Genomic DNA, 21,427 nt, shown 5'->3' with positions numbered 1-21,427 from the left:
AACAATACACTTACTATTGTCATACAGAGATTAGCAATTCAATAGCCAATGAATAATGAAAGAAAATTAAGTGCACAGTCAAACTCAACACTACAAGGACCTTTTCTAAGATTTTATCATTCAATAAAATGCAAGAGGATTATGAAAATAATGAATCATACTGTACAGACACAGGCAGTTTCCAATATGTTTATCCTTAATATTACCTCAAAATGTCCCAGAACTGGGCTGAAAAGGAAATGCTCTAAAGGAAAATGACCAACCAACAACCAAGCCAGTGGCAGCCAATGAACTCACCAGGAACTCCTCACAGCTCTCTCGTTAAAATTATACCATCACTGTCAACAGCCACAGGAAGAACTCGTTTTTAGGGTTTTCTTCTCCTCCTCCTTTTTCTCCTCCTCTTCCTTTTCTCCCACTTCCTCCCTCTTCTTTGGTCTCACTATGTAGCTCTGGCTGTCCTGACACCCACCACCCACTATGTAGACCAGGCTAGCCTCAGGCTCACATGGATCCATCTGCCTCTACCTGCCAAGTGCTCAGCCCATGCCCACCATGCCCAGCATTTCTTTTAATGCTCGGTGAGAGTGACAGGGATCTAATTTCATCTCCCCATGTGACCTCCAGTCTGCTAGCAGCAGTTTTCCTTTCACTGTTTTGTTTGATAATGTTAAAGGGGTCGGGAAATCCAAGGCTTCTGGGTTTGCATGAATGATCAGAAGTGTTAAATACCTTCAGCACTCTTAGGTCAAGGGCATGGCCACAGAAGAGCGCCTCAGCACACTGCCCAGCAGAGGGCAGCTGCCTAGCCCCAGATAGGGAAAAAAGAAGAAACCCGAGCAAATTTAGGTAAGAGGATCCCATGAAACATACATACACACACCTACAAACTAAACTGTTCCTAGCCATTGAAAGTGGTCATTTCCACCTAGTATTTTTGTTTACATTTTGTCTTCTGAAATAAAGTCTCATTCTACAGCCCAGGCTGCTTTCAAACTCAAGACAATTTCCCTGACTCAGCTTCCAAAAATTTACCACCATGACAAGCATGGGCTACTGGATATCCAGCTTCTACTTCCATGCTTAACATGGAACTGATACAACACAACGTTAAAATGCCCAACATGGGATATATGTGCTCGTGTTCCCAGAGAACAAAGAATTATATTGCTATTAAATTCAAGAGTGGCTCTAATAAAGATCAAAGACCAATAAACTAAATTCAGTTCACTAGTAAGTCATTAAAATGGGCGAGAATGTTCATTCTCTAAGTATTGACACTCAGTATGCCTGAAACTCAATACTAGAATCAAGTCTATGCCATTACCAGAAAATAAACAATTAGTAAATTAAAAAGGATTTTAAATCTAGAAAGCAGATGTGCACAGAAATAGATAAAGCCCTTTTATCCTTTAGTCTAACAAAACAACTTTTGGCCTTTTACAATTTCTAATTTTTGTCAATAGCAGTCTAATAGAGAATTTGATTTTTCAATAAATTAATTTTCCCATATACATAACCTCAGAGACCAAAATATCAGACACTAGGGCAGCAATGCATGTGTCAGAGATGATGATGAGCATGACTGGTGAGCTAAACTCATTCCTCACCTCATACGTTGCAAGTCGATCTAAGAAGGTTAATAACTTCAGTCTACAACGGCACAGTTCCTTTTGTTCCAGGGTCAACCTGTGTGGAAGAATTCAATTGAGCTGCTCACATTTACAGACACACTCTTATGTAGAGGAAAAACAGCAAGAAAAATAGCCCTTGTTCCCTTTGTGGACAGCTCTTAAAACTGTATGCAAAATCCTGAGGGCTAAACAAAAAGTGACTGCTCAAGTTGCTGCAGTAGCTTAGTGAGTTGCACAGCAAAGAGCACAGGGAAACTGCCAGGGATTTTACCTCCAGTGAGCAGTAATGAAAGACTCACGCTGAAAAGTTTACTAATTTGAGGAGCTCGCTTCTCTTCTTGAGCTCTTTCTGCCGTTTGCTCTTGGCAGACTCTTCGTCAGGTGGAGTAAGCTCCTCATAGGCAATGCTCTCAATGTCTACATCACCCGGTAATGTGAATCTGCAAAGAAAAAAGAACTCAGGTGATTTCTATTAGCTTAGTTTGTTTCTTCCATGTAATGAAAAGTTGCTTTCTCCTATATTTATTCAACTAAGTTAATTTCCACCAAAACAGAAAAGATCGCTTTTTAAATTTCTGCCAAACAGCATGATTCATTCACTATATCCACAGGATAAGTAATAAGAGTAAGCAGTGATGGCAGACCTCTCAAAAAAAAAAGGGTATCTACCAAGGGAAACAAAGAGTCGATTCGAGGTGCATTCACCTGGCATAAAACAGGTTTCACTATTTGAACCACTTCTGTCTATAATCGTGTGTGTGTGTGTGTGTGTGTGTGTGTGTGTGTGTGTGTGTGTGTGTAAACAAACAGTTAATTTACTGCATTACTAAGGTTTTACTTGATAGTCAAAGGATGGAAGTTACATCACATACAGAGGTGGGTGATAAATGGCTTTTCCAGGCACTAAAGAGAGCCCAAGGTAACTTCTGTTTGGGATCTGCATCACGCCATTCTCCACAATCAGAGGAAGTTCTTCCTATTCGGTTATGTAAAAGGAGCTGTGGGCTGCGTCCCACCGCCCAGCTCCCGGCCACCGGCTAGCTAGCTTATACCCCAAAATAACAACACACAAATTGTATTCTCTTAAACACTGCTTGGTCCATTAGCTCTAGCCTCTTATTGGCTAGCTCTCACATATACTTGATTAACCCTTTTCTAATGATCTGTGTGGCACCATGAGGTGGTGGCTTACCAAGAAAGATTAAGCATGTCTGACCTGGCGGCTGGCTCCATGGCGTCTGACCCAGAGAGGAGAGGCATGGCGATTGCCTCACTTCCCTTCTTCCCAGCATTCTGTTCTGTCTACTCCACCCACCTATGTTCTGACCTATCAGGCCAAGCAGTTTCTTTATTAATTAACCAATGAAACAACAAATAGATAGAAACACTCCTACACCAAGTCCACTTGGAATGGGACTGATGGAACATGCGACCAAATCGGACTCTCTGAAAGTGGCTGATGGTGGAGGCTGACCGAGAAGCCAAGGACAATGGCAATGGGCTTGGTCTCTACGACATGGACGGGCTCTGTGTGAGCCTTGTCAGTTTGGTTGCTCACCTTCCTGGACCTGGAGGGAGTTGGGAGGACCTTGGACTCAACATAGTGTAGAGAACCCTGATGGCTCTTTGGCCTGGAGAGGGAGGGAGTGGGGGTATGGGTGGAGGGGAGGGGAGGGAAGGGGGAGGAGGAGGGGAGGAGATGGCAATTTTTAATAAAAAAAAAAAAAGAAAGAAAGAAACACTCCTACATAACAGTTAGTTGGCAGAATTGTCCACACAGGTGTGACTTTCTTAGGAAATTTTAGATCACAGTACCTTTCCACACAGTGTATTGATTTAACTCGATACTTCCCCACCATGTGACACGTTTCTGACATTTGTGATGAGAACACTGGCATCGTCTTTTGTATTTTTCCTGAACTATATACATTACTATGTGAAACCCCAGTGCTCACTTTTGGAACCTGGTCATGATTTTGTTCCTCTCAACCAACCTCCCACCTCCTTTCCCCTTTCCTGTCCTTCTGCTCTGGGACCACTGTTCCACTCACTGGCTAAGAGAGCTCAGCTCTTCTCTCCTGCACATGGGAGCTAAGTCCACATGCAGCATCAGTTCCCTCACTTAGCCTTGTGACTGACGCTTAGCTCCATATACATCACTACAAATAACAAGCCTTTGTCCCCTTTTCTATGAGTTATTTACTTCATGTTATGTGTATGTATGAGTGCCTGCATCTACCTATGTGTACCAGGAGCACACCTGGTACCTGTGGAGGCCAGAAGAGACCATCAGATCCCTAGAACTGAAGTTACAAGCAGTTCTAAGACACCATTTGGATCTGAGAACCAAACCCAAGTCATCTACTAAAGCAGTAAGCACTCATCTATTTGTAATTTAAAGATTAATTGTGTGTGTGTGTGTGTGTGTGTGTGTCTCCTGAGCACATGTGATTGGATCCCCTGAAACTAGAGTTAAAAGCCATTGTGAGGTGTACAGTGTGCATGCTGGGAACCCAGTTTAGGATCTCTGCAAGCAGTGAGTGTGTATGGTGTGCATGCTGGGAACCCCGCTCGGGATCTCTGCACAGCAGTGAGTGCTCTTAACCACTGAGTCATTCCTTCAGCCCCCAACTTTCTGACTGTTATGGCCAAAATAATAATTCTAGTATTCTATTGTGTGGATGTGCCGCATTTTCTTTGTCTGCTTATTTGTAGATAGACATCTTACTTGATTCTGTGTCTCAGCAACTGTGGACAATGTGGTTTTAAATAGGGGTATACATTTTCATTTCCTTTTTATAAATATACACTAACAGAATTACTAGATCACCTGGTATTTCTCTTCTGTAATTCTTGAGGAACCTATATTTCATTTTCCATGGTGGTTATATCAATTTACATTCTTCCTAAAACTGCATAAGAGTTTTTCTTTCTCTGTGTCACTAACACTTGCTATTTTTATAACAACCATTATAACTAGATTTAAAAAATAAGTTATGTTATTTTGATTTCCATTTCATAGACAGGAATATCACATGATTTATGATCTTAACAGAGTAAAAAAATGTTAGTCTCTTTAAAATGCTTTAATTATAGGGTATATACTATCATTTATATCTCAACGAAGTCCCAAATGTCGGGTAAGCAATAGCTTGTGCAACAATTTAACACTATTATTATATTACTAACTAGCACTTAAATTATGTTAAATGACTGTGGATACTTTCTTTTTATTATTTTATTTTTTATTACTTTAAAAATAATACCAATCAAAATTGCCACTTCCTCCCCTCCTACCACTTCCCTCCAACTCCCCCCACACACCCTTCCCCCCAACTCCCTCCAGTCCTAAGAGAGGGCAAGGCCCCCTGCCCTGTGGGAAGTCCAAGGCCCGCCCCACTACATCCAGGCTGAGAAAAGTATGCATCCAAAGAGAATAGGATCCCCCAAAAGCCAATACATGCAATAGAGTGCCGTTGTCATTGACCCCTCAGTCTGCCCCAACTGTCAACCACATTCAGAGGGACCAGTTTGATCCCATGCTCGCTCATTCCCAGTCCAGCTGGAGTTGGTGAGCTCCAGGTAAACACTAAAAGTATTTAGTAGGACCTCACAGGCTGACATGTGAAGACAACCCTGTTGGTGCCACAAGCCCCAGCACTTAGTGAGTATGTATAGAGCGTGATGTGCCCTCAACACCAAACCACCACCGGCAAATATATGTAACCAAAAGGAAAGCAAGCCCTAGCCAACAGCAACAGCTTCAACTGTGTGGCTTTACATCTACCTGACCCAATGCCTCAGCTGACCTTTGCCCCACATCAACTTTACGGTAAGCACAAATCTCCAAAACTAACCTGCCATCATCTGCCCCCTTCCCTATCACCACGAGAGCCTCCAGGTCGGTGCCTTTCAAGCCATACTGTAGCAGCTCCTTGGCAGCATCCACATTTTCAGGAACCCTCTCCAAACACTCATGGAGAACCCAGGACCGCTTCTTTATTTTGCTCTACATACAAAGAAAAATACACAGGCATTTAAGAACAGATGGCATCATATAAAACCAGATGACTGCTATCTGGAATTACAGGTAATAACTAGATAATTATATATAGTAACTAGACATTTTGTACTAGGGTCACTAAAGAACTTGGTCCTAGGTAGCTCCTTGATGTCGATCTAAAGACCACAAACTCAGTTCACTATTGGTGGATGCAACTGGGTGTAGGAGGGGTGATTCCAAGCAGCGTTCAGGATTTTCAGTTTGTTTGTTTAAACTTTTTCATACAATATCCTCATCATATTGTTTCTCCATCCCCAACTCCTCCCAGATGCTACAGACTCCCCTACCAACTCAGCTCCATGTTTTTCTCTCTGTGTTTGTCCCTCCAAAGGTGATGGGGAACCAATAAGAGAAAGTACCAAAATGAAAACACTATGTGGAAAAAAAAAGTATAGTCCTTTATGTGTTGAACAACTACTGCTGGGTGTGGCCTGCCCTGGAGTGTAGTTGATACACTTAGTGACATCCATAGGGCGTGGCCTGCCCTGGAGTGTCGCTGATACACTTAGTGACATCCATAGGAACTACTGCTGGGCGTGGCCTGCCCTGGAGTGTTGCTGATACACTTAGTGACATCCATAGGAACTACTGCTGGGCATTGCCTGCCCTGGAGTGTCGCTGATACACTTAGTGACATCCATAGGAAAAAACCGATTTTCCCTTTCCCAGCAGGTATCAGTTACAAATAGCTTCTTGGTTAGGGGTGGGACTTTGTGTCGACTTCCTTCTCAGTGCTAAGATCCTGTGTGGTTTAGACCTGTGTGGGACTTGGCATGATGTCATATGTCTGCGAGTTCACACATGAATCAGACCTGCAGTGTCTGAAAGAACCTTAGTTCCTTTGTCTTCCACCTCCTTACAGCCTTTCCTCCTCCTCTTCTACACAGATACTTAAGTGTGAGCCCAAGCCAAGCATGGTGACAGCTGTGGGTCCCTGGCAGAGAACAGCTCTAGGGGTCAGTGGGAGTCACAAAGGAGTAGAGCTGGGTTAGAAGAAAAGGCTGGAAGGTGTGGAGAAAAGAACTGGGGTGGGGGATGGCCTTGGGTCCACACCAAGAAAGTTACACCTTCATCACTCTGTTTAACTCCGATGAGCCACAGTGAAACACAAAGCTGTCTTACCCTTTTCTAGAAGTATAAAAAAAGATCTTTTGTAGCTGCCTCTAGATTGTGTTCTGGTTGTACAAAAGAGAATATAAAGTAGAGGGGTAAAATAAGGTTTTTTCCAGAGTGAGAAACACGCTTAGCTTCAAAACAGAACTACGGGAGCACTATGTACCATGGTTACATCTTAATTTGACTGTGAGATGTATCACACAGGGTCAAGTTAACTCAAATCATACAAAATCATGGTAAGCTGTTCTTTGGAAAGTTTTTTTTGCCAATCCTGGCCATTGTCTCTACTAACTTACCAACTCTTACCTATATCCTGCTTCTGGGGCATGTACTGCTTGCTAGGACTTAAACTTTCTGAACACCACCTCAGCTCACTGGCACTCAAGCAGGAGACGGCCAGCTTCCCTCTCCATCTCAAACCATTACAGATCAGCGTGGTCCAAAACAATCCTAGAACAACTTTCCATGCAATCTATCCCAACTATTCTTCTCCTAAATGAAGCCTCTTGGAGTCCTTCAAGTTCTCTTCACCTCTTTATTATTAATCTCTGGTTAGCAGAAATGCAAATCTCATCATTGATTCTCCTAATGGTTCCTAAGTAGGTCCTGACCAATGTTAGTTGAAGAGAAATTCAATAATGGAAATAATCACAGAGATGACTGGTTTATTGGAGAGTGTACGTTCAATATCTTTAGCATCAAAATCCTGCTGCAGAAGAAAGATGTTCTGACAATTTTTCCAAGGTAGCACTTCTTTACATATACAAAAATTAGCAGTGTGAAATACTCTATAAACAAAAGATAATCCATAAATATTAATTTCATCGTTACCACAAATATTGACACATACCAAGTAATTCTGAATTGAAGCAATGTTGACAGCTGACTTCCTCCACTGCCTCTGATAGACAAGGTCGGTATCCAGGCCGTACGTGTGAGCCAAAGACAAGGCTTCTTCATACTCTTCACTTTCAATCTTTGTCAAAGAAACAGACATGAATTACCCATGAGGCCGTTCTGGTTAGAGGAAGGATCAAGACAGTCACCTGACCTATGCTACAAGTTATGAATACACATGCAATGTTACCAGAAGCACATAGAATTCTAAGAAGCAGCTAAGTCTCCTGACTTCCTTTTGCACTTTAACAAATATGATAAAAAGTTTTAGTTTATACAGTCAAATGGACACAAAACTGAGACCAGAGCAGGTAGTAGTCTGGTTCAGGTCAACACTCATTCAAACGATTGCCAGTCATTCTGAGAGGTGGTATTGGCCACACAGGCTTCCAGGGCAGCTGCTGAATGCTTCCCTCACCATCTGTGATCTTAGTAGAGAGCTGTACCTAAGGACAGGTAAGAGGGACAACTGAAAACACACAGAGGTAGCAAAAACCTCAGGCTAGGACCAATGATGGCTCAGTGGGTAAAAGTGCTTCACGCCCATTCTGACAACCTAAGTTTAATCACAAGAACCCGCATGGTGGAAGGAGAGAATTGAATCCTGCACATTGTCCTCTGACCTTCAAATATGCACCGTAGAACTACTCAAAGACACACACACACACACACTAAATAAATTAAATAAATAAATGTAATGAAAAAAATGTAGGCCACAAAGTGGATAACTAAACAGAATGAATTGTTTTCTTGTGTGTGTGTGTGTGTGTGTGTGTGTGTGTGTGTGTGCGCGCGTGTGTGCAAAAGGCACACATGCTTGCAGGCCAAAACAAGATAAATGTCTTCTTCAGTTGCTTTCTACCTTACGCACTGAGGCAAGGACTCTCACTTGAACTCAGAGCTCACCGATTCAACTATTCTAGCTAACTGGCTTTGGGGATTCCAGCTTCACCTCAGGAGCACCGAGGTTCCATGCAGACTGCATGCCCACCAGGCATTAAGCTGAATGCTGGCATGTGAACTCTGACCTCATGCTTAGTCCTCTGGGATGTCTTCCAGACCCTGAGTTCTGTATCCACTGCTTTGATTCTGATTACTCAGTTAGAAAGAAGGCATTGTTCTAAAAGCTTGCAGACTGGTATTTCTAACATGTCAGAGAGACGACATGCACATGCCCTCTTTGAATTTCTTTTCTTATTGAAATAGTATAGCTCTGCAATAAACAAGAGCAAGGAGCAGCAGGATGGCTCACCTTTCTCTGATAAAGCTCCTCTGGAGTTGTGGAGCGCAGACTTACAAGGCGGTAGTTTTTAGTAATAGCTCGCGGCCGTTTCCTTGGAGGTGCAAACCTCTCCATCTCTGTCACTAAGTAAAGACCTTGTTTGATGTAACCAAAATAGCGGGCCTTGGCAGACATATCATGATCAGAGTCAGAATCCTCTTCTTCATCTTCTTCCCCAGCCCTCATCTCCACACGAGATCGTTTGGGGGCAAGTTTAATTTCACACTAAATTAAAAAGAGAGATGTAAAATTAATTATAAGAAACAAGAGACAGATTTTTAAGAGGCAATGAAAAACTTAATTTAATTATACTCTGGTTTGATTCATTATGTGTCGTCATTCACAACGGATCCAAAGGAAACAAAGCAAATCAAAGGCCTAAAATATACACATTCATATGGTTTCCAATCTTTAAAAGTGAAAACCACTTTTAAAACAGGACATTAATATAAATATCTATAATTAGTTCACAGAAGTAAAAAGTTGGAAATGTGAGTTTCTTTAACTTTTAATATGTCTGTACTTGCCATAGAAAAACAAGAAGACAATTTAGAAAATGACATAAAGGTATTTATTTTGGTTGCCAGGAATAATCTTCGGATGTCCCTGCCCACCAGCTTCACAAATGCTGAGGGTGAAGGGTTGGTTGCTAGGACAATTCCACTGAGACTTAACACAACTGGGTTGGTGTTGAAACCATGGTTTTCTGTAAGGAAGATCTTTGATTGGATGATAAACTTCAGACCTAAGAATGCCTTTCACTGTGCCCCCAGAAGAAAAGATGCAGAAGACTGCACCCCTGAAAGAATTAAATAAGAACTCTAAACGAGCAAATGCAGCTACAGAGAAACAGCTTTGTGAACAGTGGTAGCACACGCCTTTAATCCCAGCACTCGGGAGGCAGAGGCAGGCGGATCTCTGTGAGTTCGAGGCCAGCCTGGTCTACAGAGCTAGTTCCAGGACAGGCTCCAAAGCTACAGAGAAACTCTGTATCGAAAAAAAAAAAAAGAAAAGAAAACGAGAGAGAGAGAGAGAGAGAGAAAGAGAGAGAGAGAGAGAGCGCCTCTACTTTCAACTCTTTCACAATAATAACTTTTTTCTGAAAGGAAAAAAACTTTAGATTACCATACTTTGAGGAAATAATAATATAAACATTAAGTAGTTCCTAAACAGGAATTAATGATAGCTTTCAACATTTTTAAATGATTCATCCCAAAGGAAAAAAAAAAATCTATCATGTCCAGCAAAGATGAAATGTTTTAAAGGAAACAAAATTGCTATAAATGTTCTTTATTCTCTTAGCAATGCAATGCATTTGATTCATGGTGATGGGGTTTATCACATTAGACTCAATATTTTATTTCAATAACAGCCTTCTATTCCGACAGAGAACTGTATCACACACAAATAAAAAGCCAAATAGTCAGTTTAGTACCCATGTACTCTCAAAGAGAGAAAGCTCACCTCCAAACTTAAGAAACCCCCATCATGGGTAGCAGTGACTTGTGGGGACGGCTCAAACCATTCACAAGATTTTCCCAGTAAATTCTTCAAGGTTTTCGCTGATGAGACAGTTAATGCACCAGAGCACCGAGCCAAGGTCACTGCACCGTCTGCCCACCAATTGACATCAATCAATGGGTAAAAGGACTCTTTATCTAGAGTGAAAGAAGCTGTGAGTACATCTGAAAACGTGGTTTAAGTACAAAACATTTAACGTAATATTTTAAACTCCAAGCTATTTCATATTTGGGGGACTTCAAAGATGCCTTTTAAAAAAGGAAGAAAAAAAAACTAAAACCATCCTTCAAATTCTTACCCAGGTAAAGATAGAAAAGGTACAGTAATTCATTCAAGAAATGCCTAAGTGGCAAAGACCATAAAAACTATAAAGCTATAAAAGAAAGCAAAGTAAGGTCATTCTCTTCAAAACAATGACACACAGTTGTCAACTGGAGTTCAGTGGTGGAACTCTTCCTTAGCAATTGTAAGACCCTGGGTAGGAAACCAAGGGGGGGGGGGGGGGCGGGGTGTGTGTGGACACGACATAGGACAGCACACAATTCATCAAAGACATAATTATATACTCAAGAAAGAGATATGCAACCATTTTCAGCATAGTAAATTGAGAACTAGATGTATATAAATCTCAGAGATACAATGTTATAAAAGATCTTTTAAAATATATTCCTATCACTTTCAGAGACATTTAAAAATCAAAAATGTATAATATTAAAAAAAACAGCTTCCAGGGATGATATGCTCCTAAACATTAAACTAACATAGAAAAAAATTCAATAAAGAATTCTGATAATAAGATGAATTATGGTTTACCAAACTGAGGGATTTAAAAGGAAATGTCATGATATTTTGTTAGGATTTCATAGCACATTTTTAATGATGATTAGTCCACAATGGATATGATATTGCTTAATGATGATGCCTATAAGAGTAAGTCATAAAATTTAAAGCATGCTTAATCTCAAAAAGAGAAGATATTTAAAGCATACTTAAACTCAAAAAGAAAAGATGTTTAAACTAGTTAGTCAGACTGAAAACAATTCATTAAAAAAAATCAAAGGCGACCCTAACACATTTCTTCAGATGGAAGCCTCAGATAGTTTGTTTAAATTAGGAGTTTCTAGAATCATGCTTGCATTTGGGGCTTATGTTCCAAGCAGATGGAATAATAAAAAAAAATACTACATTCAGATATCAATAAAAAAAATAAATAAATGATCATGACTTCAAATGCAGGAACTCTGGGAAATGATGAAGCAACAAAACATAAACACCCATGTGCCAGAAGGGGGAAGAAGACACCAACGACGGCAGAGACAGCCCAGTCAATCAAAGTACAGCAGAATAAAGGAAAGGCATGAGGGCAGCTACAGTGCCAAAGAAACTTGAGCTGAAAACCAACCAACCCCATTACATATTGCATTCAAGATGCTAAAGCTAACATACAAACAATACAAAAAGTTACAAGAATAAAAACTTCACTCTCAAAGATGAAAACAGAACTCCTGTCCAGCCTCTCAGCAGAAGAAAGCAGAATGGAACAAAGAGATGTGTGAAGGCCTGAAAAGAAACAACTGCCAGCTATGACTACTGCATCCAATAAAGTTATCTTTAAAAAAATCAATAGAGAAAAGAAGGCATTTCAAGGTAAGTGTCAACTGAAAAAATTCCTAAGTACCCAGCCAGCTCTGCAGAAGGCACTTAATGCACACCTACACATAAGGGCAGCTTTAATCATAAGAGCATAGAAAAGAGTAAATTTCATGAGAGGAAGAGAAGAACAAAAGAAAAAGAATCAGCCCATGTCCAACTCAGGAAATCCCTGAAATGAACAAAGGGAGAAAGAAAAAGCCAATAATAATCGGACCAACCAGGTGAATAACCCACAAAATCACACAAATCAGCACACCACTAATAACAAGAACAGAGATACAGGCAGAACAGATGGTTCAGTGGTTAAGAGCACAGGCTGCTCCTCCAAAGGACACAGGTTCAATTCTCAGCACTCACATGGCAGCTCACAACTGTCTGTTACTTCAGTTCTGAGAGATCTGACACCTTCATACAGACATACATGCAGGCAGAACACTAATGTACATACAATAAAAATAAATAAATCATTCTAAAAAAGACTAAAGATAAATGGCCATAACTTTTCAATTAAAAACTCAGTTGCTGGTTGGAGTAAGAGCCAAGATGTATCATTTGATTATCTACAAAACACATCTCATGTAAAAGGCTGAAAGTTCTATAATCCAAAACAAGCAAGAGGAACTATACCCACATCTGATAAAGGGGACATCGAGTCCAAATTAGTCAAAGAAATTTTTAAGAGACTACTATATATTAATAATGGAAACAATCTATACAGAATATGCAAAAGTTATAAGTACATGAATTGAACATTAGTGAACACAACTTCAAAAATAAAACTATTAGACAATAAACAGATAAGACAGGTCCAGATTTAACAATATGCCATTTTAATACCTCACTAAATCGACAGACAGATCATCCACACGCACCCCTTCAAAACCAATTAAGACATAAACTTCAGAGTCAAACTTCACCATATCAAATAGATTGAACAGACATCTAAATACATTCCACCTAACAACTCTGGAATATGCATTCTTCTCAATAGGCCATGGAGCTCTCTCTAAAATAGATTATGTATTAGGTTATAAAACAAATCTTATCAAAACCAAAACAAGAAATATAATCATCTCTAGCTGACCTGAGCTGGAGCTCATGGACTCTGGACTAACAGCTGGGAAGCCTGCATGGGACTGAACTAGGCCTCTGCATGTGGGGGACAGTTGTGTGGCTTGGTCTTTTTGCGGGGCTTCTGGCATAGAAACCAGATAGCACATGAACTGGCTTTTTGGAGCCCATTCCCTATGATGATATATCTTGCTCAGCCTTGAAACAGAGGGTAGGGGTTTGGTCCTGCCTCAGCTTGAAATGCCAGGCTTTGTTGACTCCCCATGGGAGGCCTGACCCTCTCTGAGGAGTGGGTGGGGGGTGGAGAGAGACAGTGAAGGGGGAAGAAGAGGAAAGGAAGGAGGGTGAACTGTGGTTGGAATGTAAAATGAATTAAAAAATAAAATAAAAAATAAGAGAAAAATAATAAAGTTTATAAAACTTAAAACCATCTCCTGCATCTTATTCGATCATGGTGTAGGAAGGTAGACTCCAACAGCTGGGAAACCGAAGAAACCACAAAACCCACAGACTGAGCATCCTTGAAGGATAAGCACACCACTAAAGAAATCAGGAAGGAAATTTTTTAAATTCCTAGAATTACATAAAAATAAAAGCACAACTTAGAATCTTTTGGATCCAGCAAAGGTGGTTTTTATTAAAATGAAAGTTTATAGCTATAAGCTTTTGCATTTGCACTCAGAGTGATCTCAGATAAACAAGAGGGAATGTTATTAAAGTCTCAGGGAAAAGAACAGCAGCAAACACCTCCCATAATGCCAGAATTAGCCTGATACCAAATCACAGTAAGGATGGACAAAAGACAAAACTGTAAACTGAAGTCCTTAATTAAGTGCAAACCAAATTCAATAGCACATTAAAAAGATCATACATCTAGAGCAGAACAGTCAAAGGAGCTCTCATTCCTTTAGTTTCAATCTACTTAAGAATTACTTTCACTTACTAGTATATCTTGCTCACTTTACAAAACAAATTATTTCAAATATAAAAGTGTATATAAATTTAGAGAGAAAAACCTATGAACCTAGCAAACAAAGAAAAACTAAAAAATAACTAAATAAGAGGGGACGTGTAAAGCTGTGGCAGACATAATTCTTAAACCCACTCACCTTTGATTTTCTTCCTCTTCTCAGGAGATGACCTCCAGTCAGGATTAAGCTCATCGTGCCCCGGCTAAATAAAAAGATTTGTGCTGAATTTATTTTAAGTCAAACATGTAAAATAAATATAGAAAATAAAATTTAAAAACTACAAGAAGCTCCCCAAGACCTAGGAAATTTTTACAATTGAAAAAAAGTATGGAAATGAAGCTTGCCCTTGCTCTCTGTTCCTCCGCCTAGCAGTGTGGGGAAACAAATGTCACTGCCCTTAGTGCTCACAGGCAGGAACTATGCCTCAATATGCAAACAAGATAAGTCAGAAAGTAGACAACTGAAACAAATGAAAGCTCGCCACACTGCCGGTTTATTCTATGTGCATGTCCCCACACTAGGGCCATGTAATCTATGCAGATGGATATGCCAAGGGCAGGAGCACCGAGGTGCTCACAAACCACAAGGAAGCACACCCCAGGTCACCTGCTCTTAGAACTCCATGGACACAGACTAAGGAACAGCCTTGCTTCCCTTCTTTTGTATCTGTTGGAGCTCAGAACATTAACACCACACCCCAAGGTACATCACCTTACAACGGTGACTTCGAACTGACAAACACCTAAAGCAATGTGTCTCTGACCTTCTCCTGCTCTATGCCAGCCCCTTACTCGCACCAAAAGGGAGTCACAGGAACCAGAAATCCTCTCCCACAAGGAGGTCAAAAAATTAGGGCTCCTATTCCAAAGAGAGCCATGCATCCTATAAGGTTCTTTCACCTATAATGACTCTCTTGCCACTGGGTCTAACCACACACATCTGTGGTGGAGGATGCTGACAGAAAGCCCAGGAAGGATGACAGAGCCTCTGCGGGCCTTGCCTGTGGCCTATTACTACTAGATTTCAACCTTTGTGTCCAATCACATTTCTGCATGGCTGTCCTGGGCGTTATCAATCATCACCCTTATTCCACTCCCACAGTTTCTGGCACCCAGTGTTTATCAGCAGAGAAACTGATTGCTCTAAGACCTCAGGATGAGGTGGATGAGATCCTGGAACTACTAACAAAAACCAACAAAAAAGAGAAATAAATAAATAAATAAATAAATAGTATCTGCTTTCCAGAATCCGCCTACAGAACCTGTTAGAGAACAGAAAACCAAAATTTTTTTTCTTTCCAAATACAGCTCATTTTTCCCTCCCTTGCAAGAGAAAGCCATTGATTAACAAAATATGCTGTGCCTTTCTCTTAGGGACTGACCTTTTGTTATCCAGCTCTGTGTGACCCTATGTAAATGCACCAGGGAGGTGAAGAATCTACCTTTCTGCCCCACCTCTCTCTACTTTGTGTCTGTAAAAAGCAAATACACAACCCTTTGCAGTACAGCAGTGGTCAAACAGATGGTCTTCTAAGAACATGGTCATGTTGTGCTTATAGACTGGCTAAATTGCCAGAATGAACTAAAACAATGTTTTCTTAGATCTAAGGATTTTATTTCCTGATTTTTTTTAACCACTAGCATCAGTCTCAGCCTCTCACAGAACAGGAGCAATATTTCAAGTGTGTATTCACTGTACAAATATTTATTAGTGTTTAATATGCAAAACCCATGGAAGAGCTTTGAGTGAGATGTGCATAGTGCTGACTCACAAGAGTCCACAGTTTAGTGAAGTTGTGAAAACAGCTGTGGGCTCTAACAAGATTAATCACACAAGCTCCCATCTTCCCATTTGTCCTTCTGGATTCATCATTTAACAAAATTAGTCTAACACCTACTCTGTATCAAAGAGAAATACAATTAAAATGGAAAAGATAAGCTTCTATCTCACTTTCTACACCTACACAGATGTACAGGTTGGAAAGTAATAAAACTTCAGAGAAAAATTAAGACCAAAACAAGATGTAAAGATATAAACATAACATATGGGAAATGTATAAAATGAAAATTATTGAAACAACTTTACTCTCTTGGAGACATGAACAAATTTAGTACAGAGATTTCCAGCCAGATGGATTTTTCACACTGACAATGAAAGCCAAAGTATTTAATCAACTCAAAACTGGATACAAAGTAAATTAGAATAGGCACTCCCATAACTATCTCTAATCATTAGTCTTCACAGAAAAAATACTCAATCACACAAAGTATATTATAAAAACTAATAAAGCGGCAAATTGCATGAAGAAAGCCCCAAATGAGCTGAATCCACAATTTTGGTAAAGAACTGTAAAGAAGTACAGGGCAGTAGTAACAATGTTTTCTTCTCAGACAACAATTATAACCTGGCTATATTACATTCTGCCATATAATTAAATATCAATTCATTCATTGGGCTGTCCATTCCTTTCCTAACATAGCCAAGAGGGAGGCAAAGCTCTGCCCTGCCTACTGGACTAGGCTCACTTGATGACTGCCAGAGGAATGAGAAAAGTCCAACTGCCCAAGTATTTGTCAGAACCAGAGAGTCCTCTTCAAAGGAAGTCCAGCGACTTTGCATACACATGCTCATATATCCAGTAAATGACAGTATTATGCCCTCCCTGGTGGCTACTGCATTTGCACAAATTCAGTGTCTGAATATGAACTGCACATCAGCGCATGTCACCCAGACAGGCTGCGAGGTGAAATCTCTTCCTTGAGAACAATGTCTCATACGCTAGTACTTCATTTGCTCAAACACACGTCTGTACTTCTAAATGGAATCACTGCCAGTCAATATTCTTACAAAAGGATGGAATCTTGATTTCACCACATAGTGATAGCATATTAATTTCTTTTTGCACTATTTTACATCTATTAAAATGGGAACTTTTGCTAAACTGATTTGCTCTAAGTCCAGCTGCTCTGTAAAAACCCAAGCTGCGATGTGCAAATTTAGTTCCAAGAATACTACTCCCCAATACTACAGTTACAAATCTCTTTTCCTGAGATTTTCTTTTTAATATTAAAATGTTACTTTAATTTTTTTCTCTATAATTGTCCTGGCAAGACTGTGACTGTCTTAAGAGACCAGACTAGCACCTACCACGTGTCTCACTGCAGAGCTCAGCAGATTCAGCGTCATCGTTTTATTCTGGGGCTACCATGGTTATAGAGAAAAGCTGTTCCATCTTATGGAGCAGTTACAGCTAATCCTTATGTTCACTAGAGTGCACCAGGTTTTAATACCACATAAGCTAAAGTCCCAGTGAAAAATACTCAAGCTAGTGTCACCACTTCCCAGGACACAGGTGAGACTGACAAACTCAGTTATCCAAACAACAGAAAAGTTACCATCTTCACCTTTCCGAAGTCATCGAAGCCCCAAGTCCTCAGAGTCCTGCAACAAAGCTAAGAGTTTACCAAAAAGTGACTTCATCAATTATTTACTCTGCTCCCTGTGTTCACTAACTTCAAGAATGAAGCCCATCTGAGGGGCAGTGATGGAACCGGTGTTCAATCTGCAAGGTGCAAGGAAATAGAACTTGTCTCTGAGCTTTCTAAGATTACCAAGTAACGAACTGATGTAAAACAGTAAAACCAGGAAGAGGGATCGGGGATTTATGAACCTGACACACTTGAATCTGGTCTTTCAAATAACAGAATGCTCCTAAAGGAAGAGCATGAAGACAATGTGAACGTGGGAGGATGCTGAGTGTCCTGGCATTCACTGCTCTAATAATGAGTTCCATTATTTTCTTAAATATGTGTTTTCCTATAAGACCATGGATAGAGAACAGGCATCACAGTCAGAAAGACAGAACCAGATGTTATCCCAACTGCTTAGTTGGTGCATAAACTAGAACAAAGCAAATGCTCATCACATAACATTCAGTGAATTCTGTAAATGCTACAGAGCATTGTGCCCAGGCCCTTCATGCTCCCCAGTTCTCCAGAGACAAGCGCACTAAGGATCCACATGTCTAAAGAGCTGAAGGTTACAGGAGCGTCTGTGATAGAATGGCACTCGAGAGCACACAGTCAAAAGGACTGCACAGAAGCAGGTAGATGAGCACAGGAGCAAAGTGGACACTGACCACTGAGACGACAGGAAAGCGGAGAGCTTTGCATTTTGACAGCAGGGTTTTAATAAAAATAAATAAATAAACAAATAAATAATTTTGTTGTTTCCACATTTTAACCAAAATTTCTTTTTAAGCTAAAGCCAACAGCAGCCTCAGAGGTGAGGTGGGTGTCTGTAGCATCCCTCTCGGCAGGCTGAGCACTAGAATACAAAGGGAGGACATGGTGTCCCTAAGCATCAGTAGAGGACAACTGATGCAGGATCAGGCTTCGTAACTGTGGCTAAACCTGCTCCCTCAGCAAAAGACACCACAGCTTACACAAAGCCCACTGCGATAGCAACAGGTCCTGCTTTTCAACTGTTTGAACACAAGATCTATTATTTCTGGCTTACTTAGGTGTTCAGTGGGAACCATTCTAGCCAAAGCAGAAAATACAGGCATGTATTTCAAAGTGTGACTGTTAATAACAGATACAACATGCAGGAGAAGAAACTGGCATGTAAACACATGTAAACAGACACACGCCCATGAGAGTAAGGAGGCCTGTGATCAGCACAGACTGGAGACCATGCTCAGCCTGGGGGTGGTGTGGGGAGTACTCAGTCGGAGCCACAGGAGTGAATATCTAACAGATGGGCGTGGCGGCAGCCCCACCCCTGCTGCCATACAGATGCTCAGTGCAGCTGTGTCTAACGACTCACTTAGTCGATACAAACTTTTAGGCTCAAGTCATCTCTTCTATATACATCTACATTTTGGAAAATTCACATTTCCTGCTCCATTATTTTACTTAACTACGTATTTAAAGTTACAAAATAAATCGCTGACACATTCCCAGATTTCAAGGTTTTTAAGCAAATTTTTAGTTTTAATAGTTCCACTATTAAAACTTAAGGAGGATCTGGGAGGAGTTGGAGGAGGGAAAATTATAACCAGAAGATATTGTATGAAAAAAACTATTTTCAATTTCTAAAAAGAAAATAATAAATAATATTGAAGAGTAATTAATCATAATGGGCTTCGCTCGCAACCAGCGATGAGCACATGCCACAAGGAGCACAGAGGCAAAGGAGGCCCTTCAGAATCTCAGCAGACATCAAAAGCCCACTAATCGATTCAACCACTAATAGTGTATGCACTGTATGTTTGAGATTCTAGATAGACCATTAAAAGTGCTTCAAGAGCTGGTCAATATTTCTATTAAATGAAAGAATATAATGTAAGGAGACAAAAGCTGAGGTACCCTCATACTGTCCAAAATGTCACCATTTAAAATGATATTTCCCAAATACGGAGCACTCATGGGCCTCCCAAATGAAAGAAGCTGAGCTTTACTACCACATACAGAAAGCCAGGGAAAACATGCTGCATTTGGGGGATTCTCTGAATAATTCAAAGTAGAAACTTTGTATTGGGCTTCAGGAAACAGAAGCAACAGGATGTAAATGTCAATTGACTAAGCTCTACTCCAGCCACCAGCCAGTTCACAGCAACCTAGCAGAGGACATGTCTAATGCACACAGCTAATACACTGAGCCCTGTAAGGGGCAATCTCTACCAAGCTATGGTTTTATAGCTTGTACACAGTACACATCCATATATGCAGTAAAAAAAAATCATACACATAAAATAAAATAAATACATGTAAGCAAATTTTAAAGAATAATAATCTCTACTCTGTCCTAATACAAGGCTCCCCATGAGTACATCTGACTTTTCCCTTATAACTTTAATTTATATTTCCATTATTAATATAAATTAAAATTGTTGAATCTAGCTGATACTAAAGAACAAACTACTCATCTAATTCTTAAAATTTGCTATCTCAAGAAACTAAACTACTAAAAATGCCCCATCGTTCTGCATGTCAGTTCTACTGCCACCACAAGGACAGAAGGCAACTGCCCTGAGACCTAAGTGAGTACAGAGTGGGGGCTCCATGATTTAGAAAGAAAAGTAACCCTTTAGCACTGAACTATCTAAATACTTGTTAAAAGCTGGTTTGGTGGAATTTTACAATCTCCACTCTACGTTTGCTGAGCATTAAGAAGGATTACAGAGTTCGATAGAACTCTTGGTGTGTAGAGTGCACCACGTTCCAAGTTAGAACTGATGCAGAGAACCATTCAGTTCAGGACTTGTGCTTATCAGGTGATACGATAATTTGACTTAAGACTAGGATGGGTTTGGAAAGATGAGAATAAATAATAGCTGTGTGGTTCAGAAAAATATCAACAAAACAAAATTACTATTACTATTTCAGGCCTCACCCTCGAGAGTGACCCTAACGGAGGACACACCTGCTCATCTTGACTCCAGACACCTTGTTGCTTCAGGGATGGAATGGCCCAGATGCTCAGCTTCCCTGAGAAGTGGATCGCTGCAAGGAGACTCCCGTCTGGAGAAAGGCTCATCTTGAAGATTCCATCCTGGACGGGAACAGTGTGGTGAGAGCAGAAGATGTACGGACAGAAAGAGCGTTCAGAATTAGAACAGTACTTGGCAAGGCTGTATGTTCCAAGCCTTTATGAGCAGCTGAGAACTCTGCCAATCTCACATCAATCAAATACTGAGATTTCCCAATAACTTTTACAGTTGCGCTTTAATAGATTATGAATTCTTTGAAATGTACACCCTCACTTGGGAGTAATGGTTAAGGGATATGTGGTTTTTTTTCAAGGTGAAAATAATTTTCTAAAACTGGACCGGGGTGGTGGTACAATTCTGTGACTACAGTAAGAACCAGTGTGTCACTAAAAGGGGACTATACGATTTCAATAAATCAATTTCACAAAGTCATTAAACCACACGTTGGATTGATACAATTTCATGTACCTCTCACTTACATTAAAGGACTAGCTCAAATGTCCATTGTATCTTTTCTTAACTAAAAGCACTAATTAAAGGCTTCTGCTACTGTCATCAATATTTAAAGTAGGACTTGTACCTTCTCTCAAATATTGTAATAAAATTTCAATCTCCTTGAGACAAGGGAGCTCTGTGATGTCAAATAGAGTGCTATATTGATATTAGTTTAAACTCCTCACTTTCTTCAGTTGCTTATCACCTCTATGAAATAACTAAAAATCAGTG

General features: G+C 40.2%; 1 protein-coding gene across 1 annotated transcript in view; it reads right to left on the bottom strand.

Annotated features, from left to right (window-relative positions):
• Nucleotides 1-21,427, bottom strand: part of Nbas (NBAS subunit of NRZ tethering complex) — a 305,414-nt gene that overhangs the window by 226,917 nt on the left and 57,070 nt on the right. The window contains exons 12-19 of the mRNA XM_038318917.1: nt 20,635-20,763; nt 14,347-14,410; nt 10,457-10,650; nt 8,963-9,217; nt 7,664-7,789; nt 5,492-5,643; nt 1,934-2,074; nt 1,611-1,689 (exon numbers count right to left, since the gene is read on the bottom strand). Of these exons, the coding sequence (XP_038174845.1) occupies nt 1,611-1,689; nt 1,934-2,074; nt 5,492-5,643; nt 7,664-7,789; nt 8,963-9,217; nt 10,457-10,650; nt 14,347-14,410; nt 20,635-20,763 (1,140 nt within the window). The remainder of the gene's footprint in view (nt 1-1,610; nt 1,690-1,933; nt 2,075-5,491; nt 5,644-7,663; nt 7,790-8,962; nt 9,218-10,456; nt 10,651-14,346; nt 14,411-20,634; nt 20,764-21,427) is intronic.

This window comes from Arvicola amphibius, chromosome 2 (genome assembly GCF_903992535.2).
Source record: "Arvicola amphibius chromosome 2, mArvAmp1.2, whole genome shotgun sequence".
Classification (NCBI taxonomy): Eukaryota; Metazoa; Chordata; class Mammalia; order Rodentia; family Cricetidae; genus Arvicola; species Arvicola amphibius.
Note: the sequence above shows the minus strand (reverse complement) of the source record. Positions and strands in the feature narration are given on the sequence as shown.